Source organism: Myodes glareolus, chromosome 4 (genome assembly GCF_982192425.1).
Source record: "Myodes glareolus chromosome 4, mMyoGla1.1, whole genome shotgun sequence".
Lineage (NCBI taxonomy): Eukaryota > Metazoa > Chordata > Mammalia > Rodentia > Cricetidae > Myodes > Myodes glareolus.
The window spans coordinates 32,960,402-32,982,956 of record NC_142029.1 but is presented as its reverse complement, the minus strand read 5'-3'; the positions used below and the strand labels follow the sequence as shown (position 1 = coordinate 32,982,956).

Below are 22,555 nucleotides of genomic sequence, written 5' to 3'. Positions count from 1 at the left end.
TTCCGATATGTTAAATGTTTATGACTCGGGACAGAAACAATTAATTGCTAATCGATGGGTCCGATACTAGGTGAGGTCAGGTTCTGAAATCAGCGGGCGACAACAGTAAATTGGATGTAGAGGTTTTGATGTGGCCTGTAAAAAAGTCACAGCAAGGCAGGGACTCAAAGAATAGCAAGGAGGCTAACCCGTCAGATATGTCCAGATAATTAAGATATTACTCATTTAGGTAATAGTGGCTTTCAGGAGTGCCTTTTGTTTATATTAATGGGCCATATTTCTTTAGAACTATACTTAAACGTCTATTCACTTACTCACACATATAATTCAGGCTAGAGAAGAGTAAAACTCAGTGCGGCTTAAAGGGTGATAAGACTTAGCTGGGGGTGGAGACGAACACTCTTCATACTTCTCACACAGCATCTTGATTTGCCCTGTGAACACCTTTTCCACCATCACGCAAGCCATTTACCATTACTGCAGAAATGAGAAGCAGAATGACCACCGCAGGTTTAATACCCGTGGCCTTGACGCACCTTCAGCTCAGGTGAGAGACTCCAGAGACAGAGCTGACCCTCCTGACTGCCGGTCACTATGGTTTGCTGGTCGTCTGTGATCATGATGGCTGTGATGCTGTGGGGAGGAGCTTTTCTTCCCCAGAGGGCCACGGCCTGCAGAGCACTCCTCATGTGGATGAATCCTAAGTACGGAGATACTGAGGAAAACAATGTATATTATTATCGTTCTTAAATTTGGGGAAGCTCACATCTATAATTCCAGCAATGGAGGCCCGAGGGGGGAGTATTGGCACAAGTTCAAGGCTGACTTGGGCTACACAGTGAGTTCTAGATCAACTGTATCTGAGCACCCGTGGTGGAAGTCTTTGTGGCCATTTCCTGCAAAGTCCAATACATATTTACTCCATAACCCAGCCAATCTTCTTTACTTCTTAGTCAACCGGAGAAAGCAGGGTGTGCCTATAGGATGATTGCTAACTACATGTACAACCTTCCTCACAATACCTAAAAACTGCAGGCCAATTAGTAGGTAACCAGATAAATAAACATAGGTGTATCTACACAATGGGATACAATTCCTCAACAAATAAAATTGTCTAATTGACCCATGAGAATTCCAGAACAATTACTTGAAAACAACAAGTACCTGGAAAGAACAATGCTTTATAATCCTCTGGGTAAGTAATGGAACGTCCATATTAGCACATGAGAGCAGAGCAGGGAAGCCCCATGGACAAGAAGACACAGCTTTTTTTCTAATTTAACATCTATTTGTAATTATGTGTATGTTTGTGTGTCTGTGCACACAAGTGCAGGCTCTCCGAGGCCAGAGGAAGGTGTTGGATCCCTTGGAACTAGAGGGACAGGGGGTTGTGAACTGCCTGCTGAGGGTGCAGGGCACTGAACGCTGATCCTCTGTGAGAGCACTGTGGTCTCTGAACTGATGAATAGTCTCTGCAGGCCCCAAATGTTGGCAGCTCTAGGGGTGGTGAACATGTTCATCATCCCTTCTTTGGTGGTGGGTTTACGAGTACGTACATATAACAAAACTTATGCTTTAAATGTATGTATTTACTACATATCTATTAAAATAGTTTGCATACCAATTAAACTTCATTAAACTTGTTTTTTGTTTGTTTGTTTTGCTTTGGGGGACATTCTGGACGATACTGTAACAACCAAGTCGAAACAGAATCCTTAAAGAAACATAACCACAATCGTACATAAATTCACAATAAAAACTTATAACATAGGCATGAAGATCATAAACCATGACTAATCAGAGGGCTTGAGTACCCTGGGGACTAATAATAAAGGACTAATCCAAAATTCGTCATAAAATGAACAAACAGTTAGAAATTATTAGAATGGCGAGGACATTAAAACCTTAAAAAAATAAGACCTGAGAACTTGAGGCAGGAGGACACTTGTTAAAGCCCAGGCTGGACTTCTTAGTAAAATCTCATTTTTTTCTTCTTTTAAAATCTAAGGTTTGATGTTATAGCTCTCTAGTAGACAGCTTACATTGCACTCATGATATCTTGGGTGATATCTTGGGTGAACAACTGAAGGATTGGCCAAATCAACTTGGTCTGAAGGCAGGTGTGGGAGTTGTCTTTATTGTTGATTGACATGGGAGGGCCTAGTCCACTATGCGCAGTACTACCCCAGGACAGGTAGTTCTGAGTTGTACAAGAAATCAGCCTGAGCAAGCCTCTAAGAGCAAGATAGCAAATCGAGTTTTCCACAGTTCCTGTCTCTGATCCTGCTAGAATTCTTGCCCTGGCTTCCTTCAGTGACAGACTCTGACCTGGGCTTCCTCTCAAGCACTGTAGCTTACCCAGATACCGTGGTTTATCTTTCTCATGGAGGTCTCCAGAATGTTCACAGCTGGTGGACAGAGTGTTGATAGACACGAACAACTCCATAGTTACAGAGTGGTACACACACACACACACACAGTTTCCCCAAAGAGGCTTTAACCCCCAGCAAATGTGCTGAACACATGGAAGTACTAAGAGACCATGGGTTGGCTGCTGTGACGTACAGAAAGCGCTTGGCACTATATCAACCTTTCTTTTGGAGTTAGCTCCTGTCTTCTTTGGTCTGAAGTCCCAGAAAACCTCTCATATACACAAAAGCATGTGTGGACGGACACACAATTGTGTCATTTTTCAGTGTCATGATGAGAAACTGTTTTAGTCCAGGCCAGAGAGCGGGCTCAATGGTTAAGAGCACTTGTTGATTTCCAGAGGCTCTGTGCTGCAGAATTGCGAGCACCTATGCTATGGTTTATAGCCATCCTTAGCCTACTTTCAGAGTCAGATGTCCTATTCTGACCTCAGCGGGTAGTAGGCATGAACACAGTATTCATATATACATATAGGCGAAACACTCATACACATAACATAAAATGAATAGACCTAAAAATATCTTAGGTTTAATAGCTAAAGGGCCTATTATAATGCTGGATTTGATGCAATTTAATTAGGTCTAAAGACAAATATAATACGTATGAAGTAAAAACAGCATTAAATTTTATCTCTAAAATTACATATTTAAACACACATTATACGTCAGGTACATTCCAACCAAGAGCAAAATGTTATTTTTGACACAATGTTAAGATGTCCCACTTTCTGTGCTTAGTAAAGCCAAACTCGCTCACTTTTAAATTTTCAGAATTTCGCTCTTGAATAAGAGAAGATTTGGGGATTGTTACTTGCAAATGGTTTGGAACCATTCAAATCATGAATTGAAACTATTTTTACATTCTATAAAACGTCCTTAAATGGGGGTACAGATAATCATCCAGGAGACTGGAGCTCGTTCCCTGTAACCAACAAATAACTAAACCTCAGGGAAAGCCAGAAGACCAAGCCACAAAGAAAGGGTGTGGGGGGGGGGGAAGAAAATAAATAAAATAAAAATGGCTCCATCCCTTCAAGTTGAAAGGGGCATAAAGCTGGGAGTGCCTGGGTCCTCCCCTCACCTCTCACCCCTACTGGTTCTCTTTAGAAACCTGCCCTATAGCTTCTTGCATTGTCTCCTGTCATCTTCTGGGAATGAGAAACCAGTTCTGGGAGTGTGCTTTCTCTTTCCTTGTCTACTATGTCTCTACCTCAGCTTTGTGCAATGAGATCATCTTGATTCTCCCCTTTTGAGCATTTCTTTTTAACACTCTTAAGCAGTAGAGGCAGCTTGGGATCCAGGATTAGCATATCAGATGACTCTCGCAGATGAGGTATGCCTATCTTTACAGCCAGATCTACAGAGCTGCTCTCAGATTCCAGCAATAGATCTCTGCTCTGATAGAAGTGAAGAACAGCTTCCCAGCAGTGTGCCTGTCACGTTGTAACACCTGGGAAAGGTGGATTCGGGGCTGGGAAAGAAATCAAACTCTCCAACCTGTGTATTTAAAGAATAAAAAGCATTAATGTCTTCATTTGGGTTTCTATTGCTTCGAAAAGACACCATAAGCACATCACTTCTTATGAAGGAAACCATTTCGTTAGGGCTATCCTACAGTTTCAGAAATTTAGTCCATCTTCATAGTGGCGGGACATGGAGGTGGAGATGTACAGGCAGCCATGGTGCTGGAGGAGCTGAGATCTTGTTCTGCAGGCAGCAGAAAGTAAACTGTCTCCCACTCTGGGTGTGACTTGGGCATATGAGACCTCAAAGCCCACCATACAGTAACCCACTTCCTTCAAAAAGGTCATACTAACTGCAACAAGGCCACACCTTCTTCTAAAGTGTCACTTCCTATGGGATTCAAACACACAAGTCTGTGAGGATCATACCTATTCAAACCACCACAACTAACTAAAGCAAAACATGACCCAGGGCAGAAACAATTTAAAATCACAGAAGGCTCAAGCTATTACAGGATTTGAGAAGCTGTATCTGCAACTAAGATTCCAGCCTCCTGGCCACACAGTTATGCTGACAGCTCAAGACAGCTGTATGAAATCACGGCATGAGCTCAGAATGACTTCAAGTAAAACACATTGTAAAGTTTAAACAGCAGGGCTCTGCTTATTCTAACAGTGGGCACCTCCCAATGGCCTTGCAAAGCCAGTCTCTGCCATCAAGCAGGAAACTCCTGAAAAGCTGTGAGTCCCTGCTCCATCCCCACCCTAGCACCTTGCCTGACAGAGGTGACACTTGCTAAGTATTTCTTAAGTGATGATATTCAATCCAGACAATGGGAAAGAGACTTTAAAATGTGGATCTTGGGGACTAGAAAGATGGCTAAGCCGTTAACTGTTTTTCAGAGGACCCAGTTTCCTAGCACCCAAGTTGGGCAGCTGACAATCATCTGTGACTATCAGCTCCAGAGGATCCAAAACCCGGCTCCCAGGTTCTGTGCATCAACAAACACTTATCCCCTCTCTCTCTCTCTTTCTCTCTCTCTCTCTCTCTCTCTCTCTCTCTCTCTCTCTCTCTCTCTCTCTCTCTCACACACACACACACACACACACACACACACACACACTTAAAAGATAAAATTATGGAAAAAATGTTCATCATTATTGGGTAATGAATAAAGCTGCTTTGGTTTAAAGCAGGGAAAACTATAGCCAGACTGAAAGAGATATAGAGAGAGAGTAGGCAGAGTACAAGAGACTCCATGTAGCCACCGAAACCTTACTGGTAAACCACGAGGCTTGTGGTAAAATATAAAATAATAGGAATGGGTTAATTCAAGATGTAAGAGTTAGCTAGTATAGGGGCTATTGTTGTTTTGTTATGTTGTTTGCTTCTTTGTTTGTTTGTTTGTTTGTTTGTTTTTGCGATAGAGTTTCTCTGTGGAGCCTTGGCTGACCTGGAACTCACTTTGTAGACCAAACTGGCCTCAAACACAGAGATCCACCTGCCTCTGCCTCCTGAGTGCTGGATTAAAGGCATGTGCCACCACTGCCCAGCAGGTGTTTTTATTTGTGAGTTAATTACAATACACCACTTTTATTTAAAAAATAAACAAGGCTGGTTATTGTGCACAAATCACCTTCATAAACTTCAAAAGGACAGAGGCGTCAAGGAGGAACAAACTAGCAGGCACTGTCACAAAGCTGGCTGTTGGTGGTAAAGTCCTGTTCCATGCAGGAAAAATGAAACAAAAGCAAATTAAAGACGTCAGCAGAAAGACAGAGCTTCTACACAGACCCTGTCATTTGTATGGTCCCTGCCACAGCAGCTTTAGCCACAGATGTATAAAGCAGTCAGAACCTGAGGGAACCTGAGCATCCTGCGTGCTTGGCTTGGTCCCCACAGAAGTGGGTCTTCCAAAACCTGCCCGCTTACAGAGATTCCCAAAGCAAAAGATTTCTTGAATAAGATCATTAGAAGAAGACCACATCATAGAAAAAGCAAAACAATAACAACAATAAATACACCTACTGAGTTGAAGGCTATCCAAGGCAAATAAGAATACCACACACATACACTCCTGTGTTCCACCCTCAGAAGCATGATCCTGTCTTCTACCCTTGGAAACATAACTACTCTCAAATTAATCCCTAGTCAACATCAAAGCAAAGTTCTTCATCAATACCAGTGAGTGGCTAACTGCTACTTGGAAAAATTTAGGACACAATAAAGTCAGTTTACAGCCAGCCCATGGCCAACATCAATTTAAATGGAGAAGAACTCAAAGCATGTCCACCAAAATCAGAAACAAGGCAAGACTGGCCATTCTCTCCATACATATTCAACACGGCACTCGAAGTCCTAGCTGGAGCAGTAGGACAACTGAAGGAGACCAAGGGGGCACAATAGAAAGGGAAGAAGTCAAAGTGTTGTTATTTGCAGATGATACGATAGTACATACAAGTGACCCAAGAAAATTTCACCAGGGAACTCCTACAGCTGATAAACACTTTCAGCAAAGTAGTTGAATACAAAATTAATACATGGAAATCAGTAACCTTTCTATATACAAATGTCAAACAGACTGGGAAACCACACCTTTCACAATAGCCCCCAAAACATGTATAATATCTTGGGGGTAACGTGAACCATGAAAGTGAAAGAAAGGCTTCTATGATAAAAACTTTAAGACGTTGAAGACAGAGATTGAAGAAGATCTCAGAAGATGGAACGATCTCCCGTATTTATGGTTGGTAGGATTAATATAACAAAAATGGTCATCCTACCAACAAACAGTCTATAGATTCAAAGCAACCCCCATCAAAATGCAGACAAAATTCTTCAGAGAGCTTGAAAGGACAATTTTCAGCTTCATATGGATGTGTGTGTGTGTGTGTGTATGTGTGTGTGTGTGTACAGACTCAGGAGATCATTCCATCTTCTGAGATCTTCTTTATTTCCTTCTTCAGTGTTCTAAAGTTTTATCATAGAAGCTTTTCTTTCACTTGAGTGGTTCAAGTTACTCCCAAGTTATTATATATATATATTGAGGCTATTGTGAAAAGTGTGTATACATACAACACACACACACACACAGAAGATACCTATAACACTTCTGAACAATAAAGTATTGACTGGAAGTATCACCATCCCTGATCTCAAATTGTGCTGTAAAATTACAGTAATAAAAACAGTATGGTATTTTGGCATAAAAAAAGAGATGTCAATGGAATATAATTGAAGACCCAGAAATAAATCCATACATCTATGGACACCTGGTTTTGATAAAGAAGCCATAAATATACACTGGAAAAGAAGACATCATTTTCAACAAATGGTGTTGGTCAAACTGGGTGGATGCATGTAGAAGAATGCAAATAGATCCATACTTAATCACCGTAGTACAAAGGCTACTAGTCTGTTCCCAGTCACTTAGCCCCAAAATAACCACACAGAAACTGTAATAATTAAATCACTGATTGGCCCATTAGCTCTAGCTTCTTATTGGCTAACTTTTACATATTAATTTAACCCATTTCTATTAATCTGTGTATCACCACATGGCTGTGGCTTACTGGCTAAAGTTCCGGTGTCTGTCTCCAGTGGGGCTACATGGCATCCCTCTGACTCTACCTCCTTTCTTCCAGAATTCAATCCAGTCCTCCCCACCTAGTTCTGCTCTGCCCTGCCCTGTTCTGCTATAGGCTCAGAGCAGTTCTTTATTAACCAATGATATTCACAACATACAGAGAAGAATCCCACATCACCTCCCCTTTTCTGTTTAAATAAGGAGGAGGATTTTAGTTTCAACATAGAAAAATTACATATAAGAAAACAGGTATCAAGCAAGAATTAGAGTTATATCTATTTTATCTTTTATCATAACTAGGGAAAACTATATTATTACTATCTATTTTTCAATTCCATCAAAGACTCCAGAAGCATATAATATTACATAAGTAAACAGAAAGAGCATTGTAAGCAACTTCCAAAACTCAAGAATTGACAGAGACATCTTGTTGCCTGGACAGTCACCCAAAGTTCTTCTGTACCACTGGGACATCCATCTTCAGCCTACAGGCCCATAGTATCTAGAAGAGTTTTTCATAAAGCAGGAGATTTCAAAGACGGTTCTCCTATACTGGCAGTTTGTCAGTTACTTTCTTCTGTGTCCTAAAGAATGTCTAGCAGGTTCTTTCATGAAGCAGGAATCCTGAAGGACAATTTTTCAGCTTTAGGCAAGTTCAGCAGTCATTTTTCTGTGGGTCCTGCATGTTCAGTTCATCAAACAAGAGTAGTTTTTTGCCCAAATGCTTAACCAACTCCATAAGGAGCTTCTTTGATTCCCATCTTCCTCTTAAAGTAATTGGTGCTGCCAGGAGTAGATGTGTCTCATTGTCAGGATAAGTCCTAAATTCTTTAAACATTTTAAATGCCATATTCTATAGTCTTTAAAGGGTTTGAAGCAAACCTGTCTATCTGAAATACATCTCTGTACATCTAGAGAATCTAACTAATAAGACTACAAGCTTAATAGTTATCTATTAATTATTAATGATTATCTATTAACCTGTATTTCTTAATCAAGAGCAGAAATATATATACAAAGTACAACAAAATTGACCTTAAATTTGTATCATTAAATCAAAATCAACACCAATGCAAATTTATAGCAAACCACCTCATACAACACTCAACTCCAAATGGATCAAAAGATCTTAAAATTGGGCCAGATGCAGTGAAACTGATAGAAGAGAAAGTGGGAAATAGCCTTGAACTCATTGGCACAGGAAATCTGAACAAAACACTGTTAGCACAGGCACTAAGATCAACAATTAGTAAATGGAACCTCATGAAACTGAAAAGCTTCTGTACAGTAAAGGACACCATCATTTGAGCAAAGTGGTAGCTTAAAGAATGGGAAAATGTTTTGCCATCTACATATCTGATAGAGGGCTAATATCAAAAATATATAAAGTACCAGAAAACTGCATATCAAGAAAACAAATACCCAATTAAGAATTAGGCACAGAGCTAAACAGAGAATTCTCAAAAAAGGAAACTCAAATGGATGAGAAACTCTTTAAAAAGTGGTCAACATTCTTAGTTATCAGGGAACTGAAAACTAAAATTACTTTGAGATTTTAACATACACAAATCAAAATGGCCAATATCAATAAAAACAAATGACAGCTCATGCTTGTAAGGATGTGGAATAATGGGAAATCTCATGCATTGCTGGTAGGAAGGTAAACTTGTACAGCCACTATGGAAATGAGAGTGGTGATTCCTCAAAAAGATGAGACTCAATCTGCCTCAAAATCTGGGCTACCACTCTTGAACACACCCAAAGGACACTTCATCCTATCATGGAGAAACTTGTTCAATCATGTTCGTTGTTGCTCTATTCATAATAACCCCAAACTAGAAACAACTTAGATGTCCACCAATGGATGAATAAAGAAAATGTGGTATGTTTGCCATGGAATATTACTTCATCACAAAAAAAGTTAAAATTAGCAGGTAAATGGATGGACATAGAAAAAATAATCATGCTGAGTGAAGTAACTCTGAACTCCCAAAGATAAATATGGTGTGTATTTGTTTCAATGTAGATGTTAGCTGTTAATTTCAATTCATTGATAAGCAAGCTATACTCCATATAATCACAGTGGTTAGGTATAGAGCAAGGGATTAGGGAGGGGGATGGATCTCCCTAGGAAGGGAAAATAGAATAGACATTTGTGAATAGAATAGGGGTGGGTTAGAATGGGAGGATAAATCATGGAGGAGGAGAGGAGAGGGCACCAAAGAAAGGAATACAGGGAGGGACAGCTAAAACTAAGGGCATTCTGAGTGAGTTGTTTAGAAACCTAATACAGTAGAATCTTCCTGAAATATATGCATACATGAAGGTGATCTGAATGAAATTGTCAAATAACAGTGGAGACAAATCCTCATCTGGACATTTCTTAACCAAATTAAGCTTCCAGTATTGAGAACAGGTTACATCTAGTCGAGTTCTTGGCCAAACAGATCCCATGGACACCCACAAATAACTGAAACTATTGCCAAGGCTACTGGTGGTTCTCCAGAAACTGTTGGGTAGGCCCTGTTGCTTAAAACAACACCTACATAACTCACAGAACATGGATAAGTTGAGCTGGTGCCAGCCTAGAGCCTTCATCCCTATGGACTAGCGCTCACAGAACTGGAAGAGGCATTCTGCCTAAGGTGAAAGGCAAGCATAAACCCAACCCTTCTATCTACAATGGTGACCTGCCCACAAGATGTGCTGGTGCAATAGTGGCACAAAGCTTGTGGGATTAACCAACCAATATCTGTTTTGAGTTAAGGCCTACTCCATAAGATGGTACCCATACCCAATATTGCTTGGATGGCCAATAACCTAAGAGTAGACAGGCTAGGGAGCTAGGGAAACGTCAAATACTACTGTTCTGCCAGAGGAACACAGCAATAATATGATCCTTAATGACATTCTTTTATACTCAGATCCATGCCTTGCTCAGCCATCATCAAAGATGCTCCCTTTTGCAGTAGACAGGAATGAATGCAGAAACCCACAGTAGGACAATATGCAAAGAATGAGAATGCTTGGGACACTCAATCATAAAAGGAAATGCCTCCTCCAAATTCCTCCCCTTGAGGAACTCTGCAGATAAGGAGGTAGAAAGAGCGTAAGAGCCACAGGGGATGAAGGACACAAAGGGATCAAGGCCTTCTAGACACAACAGTGCTGACAAACATATGAATTCACAGAAACTATGGTGATGTGTACAGGGCCTGTACAGGTGTACAGCAGATGGGGTCCTGGAGCTGAAAGAAGAAATGCACACATGGCCCTGTCTCTATTCCGAACCCAGAAGCTCTCTCCAGCTGATAGCCACTTGCAAATGAAAAATTAGTTTTCTTCCAGGAAGCCTCACTTGGGGAAACAAACCACTCTTAAGGGTAGGCTCCATGTCTAGCAGTAGACGGCCAAAGAAAACAAACCCAAGGACAATGGCATCTTTGGAGGTTCTTTGTCTCATAATGTTGTCAGGGTTTTTAAAATTTTTTTTTTATTTTCTATTTTTGGTCTTACAGATCCTTCAGGTATATATTATGGCTTTGTGTTTTGATTAAGTTCCTGTGTGGGGGACCATGTGTGTCTTTGCCTCTATGTGTGCGTCCTGTGCTTTCTCTTTATTTGGTTGGTTTGTCCTATTCCAGTTTGTTTGCTTTTGTTTTTATCTTATCTTCTTCTCTTTTATTATTATTCATTAGATATATGTTTGTTTGTTTTTTAATCTTCTCTCACACATTACATCGCTACTGAAGTTTCCTGTCCCTCTCCTTCTCAGTGTGTGTGCGTGTGTGTGTGTGTGTGTGTGTGTGTGTGTGTACCATCTGTCTGTTTGGTTTTTAAAGAGAGACACAGAAAGGAGGGTATAGGTCTGAATGAGAGGGGAAAGGAGGAGGAACTGAGTGGAGCAGGGGGAGTCAAAACCATAATCAGAATATACGGCCTGAAAGAAATCTATTTTCAGCAATTACCTTAGGAGGTAATATCAATTAAGTAGACATGCAGATTAATTTCTGCTCTTCCAATACTCATGATCCAGGACATGCAATAAAACGAACCAACCAAGAAATTGCCTCCCAGTTGTTGGAGAGATGAAGCTTCCAGCACAGATCCCAGCTCTACCTGCTGAGTGACAGGGTTTTAGGAAGTGTGGCCTGCACACTTCACCTTCTGCTTGTTAAGCTGCGTAGCCACAGCACTAACAAAACTAAACAACAGCCAAGTGTGTTCTGTGCAGGCATTGTGAGAGAGACCGGTGTTAGCGTGGGAAAAGAAACATGAGCAGCTCAGAGGAACTATTTGTGAGACACACATTTTCATGTCTATTTAATCTGGGAGCAGTTCAGAGAATGACAGTCCCCACATTTAAAACCTCAGGGTTAGGCCTAAAGACAATGTTGCTTTCTCAGGGACTTTTTTTTTTTTTTGGTTGTTTGTTTTGTTTTAAATTGTGCTACATTTAATTATCCAAATATTTTATACTGAAAGCGTTTTTTTAAAACCTAAAAAAACCTAGCACTCTTCAGTACATTTAAAAAAGTTCTATTTCATTATTTTTAAATAGTGTATGTGGTGTGCGTGGAGGGGGGGTAAGTACACAAGTGCAGTACCCTTGGAAGCCTGAAGAGGCGTCAGACCTCCTGCAGTTGGCCATACAGGGAGTTGAAGCCTATGGATGTGGGTGCTGGAACCAAACCTAGGTCCTCTGGATGAGCAGCAATTGCTCTCAAACCCTGGGCCATTGCTCCAGTCCTATGTCCATTCTTAAACCAAACAAATACTTATTTGTGCAGTTGCTGTGCTATTGTTGGATTGGGCTTCACAGAGCAGGGAAAGGGGATAAACAAACTCTCAACTCTCAATGTCCTGATTACTGAGTCACCAGGTGGTTAACTTTAAGTAAGCCTTTGTGTTGTTGACAAGGCAGTTGTTTTTGTGTGTGTGAATCTAACAAGCCCATTTCAGTGTTGAGTCATATATTTTTCTCATTTCCTAGGACGATATGGAAAGCAACTTGCCTGGTATATTTGCTTAGGTTAACACACGGAAAATATGAAACTCACCTGTGTAAGACTAAATCTCTGGTCCTGTTGGGGGAGGATTCCCCTATTCCCATGACCCCCTGCCCAACACCCCAGTGTGGTCAGTACCATGTGAGCGCTGCTCCCCTCAACTTCACAACTTAGGGTGAAATAAACTACTTATAAAATAAAACAAAATAAATTGCAGTCCATAAGCATATCCCTAGGAATCACACATGTCTACAGAATCATGACATATATATGTTGGCTTTCTTTTTGTAATGCCCAATAAAAGAGCACCCACTAACATGTGTTTGTCCTGTGCTACCGGATCACGTGACTACAATGCACTGTCACAGTGAGATCCTTTTCTCGCCTTCATTTCACCCCAGTTTTTGAAACAGTGTCTCTTGTAACTCAGACTGCTCTTCAGTTACCTCTGTAGCTGAGGATGACCCAACTTCTGATCCTTCTGCCTCTGTCTCCCAAGTGCTGGGATTACAAGCGTTAAGTAATCTTTAGCCACTGTACTGTGCTGAGCTCCCATTGCTGCCTTAAAACTCTGCTGTGGGGGCTGGGTAAACAACTCAGGTGTTCTGAGCAGGGACTGCTCTTGCAGAGGACCCAAGTTCTGTTCCCAGCATCTACACCGGACTGCTCAACATAGCCTATAATTTAGTTTCTAGAGATCTAATGCCTTCTTCTGGACTCTCTGGAAGCCTACACTTTCATGCATATACCCATACACACATACACACATATACACATATGCTCATATATACATATGCACATATACCTATCTACCCAAACACACATATATACATATACCCATGCACATACATATACACATATAGTCATATACACATATACTCACATACACATATATTCATCTACCCATATACACATATACACACACATATACACATATATTCATACATCCATCTACCCATATACACATGCATACATACATACATATATACATATACTCATATACACATATACTCACATACACATATACCTATCTATCCATCTACACATACACACATATACCCATATACACATACACACATATACCCATATACACACATATATACACACATATACACATACTTCTGAGTAAAAGAAGTATCCCAATACAAAATATCCCAATACAAAGACTATCCCACATGCCTTTGTTTCAGATCCTTTCTGTCATTTAACAAGCAAAGTCATTCACCAGGTGAGCATCCTGTTATCACTTTAATACTCCAGCTTTGCCTTATTTTAACTTACTTTTTACTAAGTGTGCCATGCTAATCTCCTAGAATAACTTCCTTGTCTTGGCTCCAAGTTTCATTTTCTGCCAGCTCACTGCCTCCCTTATTAGTTCACGCTTTTTCTCTTCAACTGGCCTCTCTTCTCCCTGACCGCTTGCTTGTATTTGTTTGCATTTGCTCTAAAAGACTTATTGCGTACCCTCTGTGTGCTGGAGGCTTTGCCACCCTGTGGAGCTTCCCCCAAGAGAAACTGGCACACATCACCAGGAGTTTGCCCATGTCTGAAGAGACAGGTGCCCTAAATGGTTCTGGGGGCCCAGATACCATGTTTAAGCAAATTCAGGAGCCTGTGTGGAGACAACTAAGGCATGGTGGTAGTTGGTGTAGAAGGGGCTTGCACAGGTGGAATCTCACATACCTGCTGAGAAACAGTTCCACCTTGTCTGCTGTAACAAAGTTGGTGTCTCCACCACTGGGTCCAGCCTGAGTTCATGAAGCACAGGCATCTTCTAGAAATCTCAACAGCAGCTAGAAATCCCGCAGATAGCGCTCCCACTGAGCAAGGCGTCTCTCCTGGAGTTGCCAGGAGCTAGTCTCTCACCCCTTAGCTCTTCCTCGACAAATATGTTTTCCCTAGGCCCAGCTGTCCCTAAGCCTTGACTCCTACATTACATGGTTTTTTCCCCCTCTCAGTTACACACAAACCACCTATGAATGTGAATCCACTGACATTGGGTCCTTTCCTTCTTCCCTGAGAGAAGGCAGAGGGCAGTGGGCCACCTACCTGGGAGTAAGTCTGTGTGGAGCCGAGTCCTACCGCTGTGATCCTGGTGCTTTCTGTGAGTGCAGTGGCCGGGACCAGGCTCCTTGGAAGCCTTTAAGCCCATCTCCTGCACTGAATGCTTCTACCTACACCTTCTACCTAGCAGGGTACTTGGGAGAGGGTGGGCAGTGTGGAGATACAGGATTGTAACACAGGCTGCTCTTGTCTTACTTAAATCCCTGATTGTATACCTGTGAGTGTTTGTCCACTTGTACGCACACACTTGCCTGTGGAGGCCAGAGGACAATTCAGCTGTCACTCCTCAGGTGTCATAAACCTGTTTCCTTGACATCAGCTCTCTTGCTGTCACAGAGTTCACCGATAGGCTAATCTGGCTGAGGGTCTAACCCCAAGGTTCTGCTCGTCTCTGCCTCCCCAAAGCTAGTCACAGGTGCTTTGGCCACACCGGGGTCTTTTAAAACCTCTCCTCTCCTCCCTCTCTCTCTCTCTCTCTCTCTCTCTCTCTCTCTCTCTCTCTCTCTCTCTCTCTCCCTCTCTCCTCTCTCTCCCCTTTCTTCCCCCCTCCCTCTCTCTTCCTCTCTCCCCTGCCTCTGTACATACACGTGAAGTCAGAGAATAATTTATGGGAGTGGCTCTCTCCTTCCACCAAGCAGGTCCTGGGGATTGAACTCAGGTAGGTTCTCCATCTTGCCAGCAAACACCTTTATCTTTACCTGTCCCTTCTTACTTCAGTGGGCGTTCTGTCACAGGCCAGACAGCTTTCTTTCCTTTTATTTTCCCCATGTCATCCCTTTAGGAAGAGAATCTCCCTGGCCTTGGCTCTTCCCATCTCCCCTTCTTTGAGCACACATCCATACTTCAGTTGACTTTTCCTGTCTTTCTCAGTCACGAGGAAACCGTTACAGATCTGTCATCCATGTTTACTAAATCCCAACTATCACTTGGACACTGGACTGGGGCGTTTCCACCTTTCCTAGTTCATCCGCATACCTGCCGTTTAGTATTTACTCTCAGGGGGAAGACAGCTGGGCGAATCTGAGTTCCCTGGTGAGGAATAATTACATCCTATGCCTGTCTGACGTCAAGACCTATCCCACTTCTCAAAGGGCTTGAGAGTGAGGGTTCAGACAGCATCATCACCTGCTTAATCCACACGAGCAAGCCTGTACCCTGAAGAAAAGGAAACAACGCAAAACAAATACAACTTAAGCTCAACCACAGGGTGACTGAGGTTCAAGTCATTCTTCAGTCTGAGGGTGTATCTACAAAGAGATTTTGTTTCTTCATCTACAAAACCTATTAATTACCCACTCAGAGTCAACAGTGTGGGCAGTGGTTCATTCAAAGTACCAGGTCTAACAAAAACAGGAGAAAACCTGTTGAAAGACTGATCCTGCGTCCTAAGATTGTAACTCAGAGACGAGTTCCACACAGGGCGTGGTCTCCAGTTCGGAGTCCAGGGGCTAAGGAGCACCTTTGGGGCTGAAGACCCAGCACTGGGCTGCTTTCTCACCTTGCCCAGCCTCTGCCTATTCCAAAGCAGTCCCTGGCAAGTAGGACCCCCTTGCCCTCCTCTGCTAGGTTCCTACTGACCAAAGAAGTCATTCTATAGCAACGGCCACAAATTCTGTCCCTGGGGCATAAATAAATGCTCAACTCCTAGAGTTCACGGGCCAATGAGGGCCTAAGAGGCCTCCAATCGATCCAACCCATTTTAACTAGCAAGAAACTACCTAGTAATAGCTCGTTTGTATTTCTTGGAGGAGGGACACCAGAAACCTTTATTTCATTCTCCACAATAATCAGAGGGCACGCAGCTAGGGCAGCACCATCTCCCAGCTGCTGGTTACATCAAAGGCTTGAAGCACAAATTCAATTTTATGATGTTAATCTTGGCCTGCCACTCAGAAATTTTCTCTGAGGGACATGATTTTTTTTTCCTCTGGATTTCATTTTAAGAATGATTTTTTTTCATCCTCAATCAATAAAGATATGTTTTCATCAAAAGACTCCATCTTGGCAGAATTCAATTGGCTACCTCAATCCCTTTTGGTGACACGGTATTAATTAAAATAGTTTGTGTTGCACCTCGGCTGTAAAAGAGGCAGTGAAAAAAGCGGCTACTCAGAACACATGTTCTAAACACAGCAACACAGAGGCCAGAAAATAATTTGCTCCTTCTCTTGGTGACAGACATTAGCAATTCAAGGGTCATTCCGACTCACTTTCTGTCATGGGAAAAGGAAAGAAAGGAAGAAAAAGAGACTGGAGTCTCTCTCTCAGAGTTTTGTTCAATAGAAAACCCAAGTGCAGGTAAACAGAATTCTCTAAATTCTGCTCTTCGGAGACCACAGGACCAGTAATTACCTCTGCAACCAGGGCGTGGTGGGCTGCTCAGAGTCAATTTCTGTTTCTCTTAAGCTAAAGGAGCAAATGGAAAGACGAGAAGAACACAGTGATTAAGGAAGTTCCTCTCAGCTCTGAAATAAGGATTACCATTGAATATGCTGTGTTTCTCAAAAGCAGGCATAGAGAATTATTTAAAGTTTCTCTCAGCTAAAAGAGGAGACAACTACAAAGTGTGTCACAAAAAGCAAAACATTTTGGATTTGGTAGTCATGTAGAAAATGGGTGTTGACTGACCCCACCCTTAGGAAGTGCCTGACTCAGCAGTCTATCAAACACTTAGGTGAAGCATCCTCCTCCTGAGGTGCCTGCAGATCATGAAGCCTGTGTACCCTGAGGGATAGAAGGGCTGCAGTCTGGTTACCATAAGACACAGAAAGAGCCAGAAATAGGGTGTACTTGGACAGCCTAAATGGGGAATGAGGAGGATTATTGGTGTGTGTATGTGTGTGGTGGGGATCAAACATTGAATTTTTCAGTTGGGGATTTATATCCAAAATTGAGAGACACTGTGGAACAATCTAATAAAATAGTTCATGAATGATCTAAGCCCCCCTTCCTAGTCCTGAACTCATCCATCTGCTGTAATCCTTGATACCCTAAGGACGGATCTTTATCTCTAAGTGTTTAGAGAAAACTGTTTTAGATGAGACTTTCTTTGCTATTAAAAAAAAGATAAAAATCATCAAGTTAAAGGAAAACCTGTCCAGCCACAATAGATATTTAGTAAAGTCTGGTCTCAGTGAAAAACCCTGCCTCAAAATGTAAAATGAGGAGAGAAAGATAAAGACACCCAGTGTTGATTTCCGGGCTCTGCACACATGTGCATGTATTTGCAAGGGCACCACATGCACACCTATATGCACACGATCACATCCACATTCCTGGAAGTGCACCACACACACAAAAAATAACATTTTCCGTGGGCTCAGCATCACCTTAGCGTTCTGTTCAAATGAAGATTCCCGGGCGTTCCACTGGATGGAACCTCTCAGAATGAGTCCAGGAATCAGAATCTAGACTCGGGTTCCAGTGACATTTAAACATAAGCTGAGTAGTTTGACTCAGTCTTGGCTTGATTCTGTCTGGGCCTTATGTATATCATCAGTACAATGAACAAATGTGCGAGTTAATTGATCAAATCAAAGGAAATGAACAAAGCGAACACATGCGCCAAAAGAATAATTTTTACCTAATTTCTGGTGCCAGATAATCATGGTCTGATGAACATGGAAACCCAGCCTGATGGAGGATTTTAGGAACTGACAGGGCTGGTCTGAACCCTGCAGAACAATTTTTCTCAGAAATGAACAAAACCTAAAGTAATTAAATTCCTTTTTCTCTCTAGTGGTACCTACACAGTAGGTTTAATTTTTCCACGCCTTGCGGGGCATTGCAACAAAACTCTTTAATTTGAAATCATGTAGTCAGTCATAAGAGGCAGGAAGAGGCAACCCTGGGTGTTCATTTATTTACTCAGCCAACTTGCACAAAGCTTGGGAGCTGGGGGAACTTAAGTCATGCATACTTAAGCTAGAATTTAAAGGAAAAGACTTCTGTACTTAAAAGGATTTTGAAAGCTAATAATACCAAGGAGAAGTCAAGAGGGTAAAATTCCATAAGAACTCCCTCTTAAAATGTTCAGTTATCATTTTAAGAATGAATAATAAATTCATTATTTCGTCCTAAATAATGAATCTATCTTCTTATCAATACCTCTTTCTTGGCATTCCCCCTCCCCAACATTCACTTATATAGCTCAGAAGGAAGTGATGAGCGGAGTTTGGACTAGAGATACCATTAGACTCACTTAGGAATGCAGATACTTTTTCTGGCAAGAGAACACATGCAGAATGGGCGGACCTTCTTCCCAACTCAGACTGTAGTGCTTGGAGAACAAGGGCAGGAGCAAGAGCAGTAAATACAGTTTTAGGCTTTATTCCAAACTATACCAGCTAAGTTGTTTATTGCCCGGTTTTTAAAATACATTTTACATATATGTATATGTGTGAATATGCATGCCATATGTGTATGAGTGCCCCTGAAGGCTTGCGGAGAGTGTGGAATCCTCTGGAGCTGGAGTTAGAGGCAGTTATGAACTGTCTGACTTGGGTGCTGGGAACTGAACTCCGATCCTTTGGAAGAACTGAGCCATCCATCTTTCCAGTCTGTGTTGGCCTGCTTGTTACAATATGCATGATTGAGAATCATAAGATGCACCTGAACTGAAGCATGGACTAATGTTTCACTGTGCCTAACCAGAGCAAGTATTCTAGGGCGGGACACTGAGTCATGACACTTCACCCCACAGGAAAGCACTGTGTGCATACTTAGTCTTCCTACAGCCTCCCGAAGGAAACACCCTTACAGGAGAGATTCCAAAGTCGCGAGACTTCCCATTTTGCTTTTGAGGACAGCAAAATCCAGAGGTGAAATAATAGCTGTAGTCGACTTAGAACGTGTTTGGAAGTCAGAGAGTGTCTGTCCTAGCTGTGAAGAAGTATGAGAGGAGACATGCTTCCCTGTTCTCCATCTTCCCTACACAGGTCAGTGTGTGGATATTCATCCTGAGAATGTGACCATGAGGTGTACACCAGAGCAGAGGGCAGATGGGGAAAATAGCCTGGGTTGTGGATATGCATTCTACTATGCCGTGAAGCCATCTAAGATCACATCTGCTCCCTGGGCTCACAACTCACCTCTAGCTCACGGGCAACACATTCACCAATTGTGAACTAGGACTCCATCCTGTGCTTGCTTAAATGTTGAGCATGCACATGTAGGACTTGATAATTATTTTGAGACAAATTTTACCTTAATAAAGGTTTCCTTTTACTAAGATAAGTTATGTTGACAAAAGGATCAGAAGTTCAAAGACACCCCCCAGCAGCACAGAGAACTTGAAGTAAGACTTGGCTACATGAGACCTTGCATCAAAACAAAACCAAAAGCAACAATAAATCTCCAAGAATGAAAAAAAAAATCATGAGAAAAAGAACACTGAAGAAATTGTTCCTGTTTGTTGAATGACAGTTAAACTCTGTACGGTTTGTGTTATATCCTTCACCAATCTATAAAACATCATAGGGATATTCTTCTCTTCAGCCAGGAGGAAATGAGACATGGAGAGTAAAAGTAATTAGTCTGAGGTCCCATCCGCCCCATGCCCTTTGTCACCTGCAGAGATGTCCAGCATACCGGAACACCTTCTGGAACCAAGAGGAAAGTCCACAGTCCAAATTCTGCAGAGCAGTGATTCCCAGCACAGGACACGTGCATGCTAAGAAGAGATCAAATACCCTTCCAGACAAGTCTTTATTCTGGAAATTAAGAGAAAACAGAGAGAACACTCCCCCTTCACACACACTCACAAAGTAAAGACTTTAAAAAAAAAACAGAGTCAATATAGGAAGGGACTTAATGGGACTTCAAGACTGAGCTGGAACTAGAACTCAAAGCACAGTTCAATTCTTTCCACCAGGTTCCCATCAGAACCTCTGATTCTGCTTAATGGAGAACAAGGTCCAGAAACCTTAATGACCGGGGAAAATAAAACATGCATTGAAAAAATGAGCCAGAGAAGTACCAGGTGGTACAGAGAAGTACCAGAGAAGTACAATGTCCAGACAGAGAGGTTACAGGGACTGCCACTGTGAGTGATTATAAATAACAGAAATAAGCAAATTGCCAAGATCTGGGATATCGGAACACAGCAGTCTTGGGATGTCCTGATACAATACTTTCAAGGTGCCTCAAGAACTCTTTCTCAGTGAGATTCTGCATGAGGACCCCAGATTTCTCATGTCCCCCTTGGGTAGAGATGGCAGAAGAGCCTTTTTACATGTGGAGAAGCCTGGCAGCAAACATTTGTCTTGAGAAAGAAGGTCCAATTTACAAATATCTACCTCCCCACCTCAAAGAAGCAGCAATATTGGACTCCACACAGACAATCAATTTCTGTGGTTTTTAAAATTAGTTAGAGCATCACGTGGAGGGCCACTTCCTTTCTCCTTTAGTGTATCTTTACAGAGTTAGAGACTGTTAGTATTGGAGGAACTAAAAGAAAGGAAGGAACTAATGGTGTAAAAAAAAGAAAGAATGGAAAAAAAGAAGAAAAAGAACTCCAAGTACCTGTAAGGACTTGTTAGAAAATGTGTTTACTTTCTTCTCCCCTGATGCTTGAGGTTTCTGGAAGGTAGGCGGAGGGACTCGCTGACCCCCACTGCTTTCTGAGTAGTTATTAACTGCTGATGACTTCTGGGCCAGGGAGAGGCAGTTTTAAGGGTGTGGCCCCTGCTGGACCCACACTTCAGTGGATGGCCCCAATACACATGTGTGTATCTAGGCAGCACAAATTGTACTTTGTGGATTATTTTTTTAAAAAAGTGAAGACTAGAAGTTGGGAAGAGGAGTGGAATGGTGGGGTGGATTTGGGTGGGGTTAGGGGAAGGGATGGGAGTGAATGCGTATTATATTATATTATATTATATATGATGCATATGTGAAATTCCCAAAGAATTAATTAAATATGTGTAGAAAAATTACAATTTAAAGGTGTGGGGGTGTGGGGAGAGTTAAAGAAGACAGAGCAAGTGACAACCCTATATGTGAACAGAGTCGGGGCAGAAGACAGATAGAAAAGGGAGGTGAAAGATTCTAAATATTTGCATGAATTGAAAAGTATTTCCCAAACTGACCTAGTGTCCAATGGCTGACCTTGAACTCCTTGAACAGACGACCTCCAGGAGGAGGAAGAAAGGGTTGAAGGCAGAGCCAGGCTCTGTGCAGACCATTGTTAACTGTACACAAAGAGCTGGAAGGAAGGAAGGCTGTTGGACGAGATTCGCTGCCCTGGAGCGCGCGCGTCTTGCTTGCAGGTCACCTTACCGAGATTTCCTTACAACAGGCATTCCCCTGCCACCCCGTATGATTCAGCCTCTCCCCAGTCAAACTCACAAGGACGGATCTTGATTGAGCAGATCTTCTTTAGAGCGGTCTGGGTCACAGGTGGGAGCTACCTTTATCCCTGAGTCCCCAGCAGCCTTCAGCTGTCACAGCCAGCAGAAGCTCACCTCCACCGGCCACGGAACTAGCTGTAAAGTCCTAGAAACTTTCTCCACCGGAAAGGTAAGTAAGTGTCCCAAAACATTCAGGAGCAGGTTGCCAGTAAAACCCAAGGTGGGGACGGCTAAAGGCAGCTGTCCCCTGGCCCACCCAACAGATGCTCAGATTTCCAGAGAGGGAGGAGCCGGAGTAACGCCAAACCCGCAGGTGACAGGGCAGGGCTGGGAGGTTTCAGGTCGGGTCCGCCTCCACCTGCCTGCCCCGCCCAGGCCGGCGCCGACCCAGCTAGCTCCGGTCCTGCCTGCTTCCCACTGCCCTCCCTCCTGCAGTGAACTCCCTGCCGCTGACCAGGGCCAATCCTTCCAGGGACTCTGCCGCTGAAGTACAGGTGTCAGAGCACCAAGAACTTCGGTCAGGGGTAGGGGGTTCCTCGGAGAGGGCCTGCTGTGAGACTGGAGTGCTGGATTGCACTGTTTAGACTGCTAAAGGGGCTAAGGAACCGCTCAGCCAGTGAAACGCTGACCTCACAAATGTGGGGTCCTTAACGC

General features: G+C 42.5%; 1 protein-coding gene across 4 annotated transcripts in view; it reads right to left on the bottom strand.

The window, feature by feature from the left end:
* Wdr72 (WD repeat domain 72) overlaps nucleotides 1-22,216 on the bottom strand; it is a 185,623-nt gene extending 163,407 nt beyond the window's left edge. For 2 of the 4 annotated variants that reach the window (XM_087905376.1, XM_085689387.2), the window contains exons 1-2: nucleotides 20,121-20,257; nucleotides 537-715 (exon numbers count right to left, since the gene is read on the bottom strand). In XM_087905376.1, coding sequence (XP_087761502.1) covers nucleotides 537-715; nucleotides 20,121-20,139 — 198 coding nt within the window. In that variant the 5' untranslated portion in view covers nucleotides 20,140-20,257. Of the gene's footprint in view, nucleotides 1-536; nucleotides 716-20,120; nucleotides 20,258-21,640; nucleotides 21,757-21,899 lie in introns of those variants that run through there. The other 2 variants (XM_085689386.2, XM_048424310.3) reach the window with 2 other exon arrangements.
* Nucleotides 22,217-22,555: the final 339 nt, after the last annotated feature.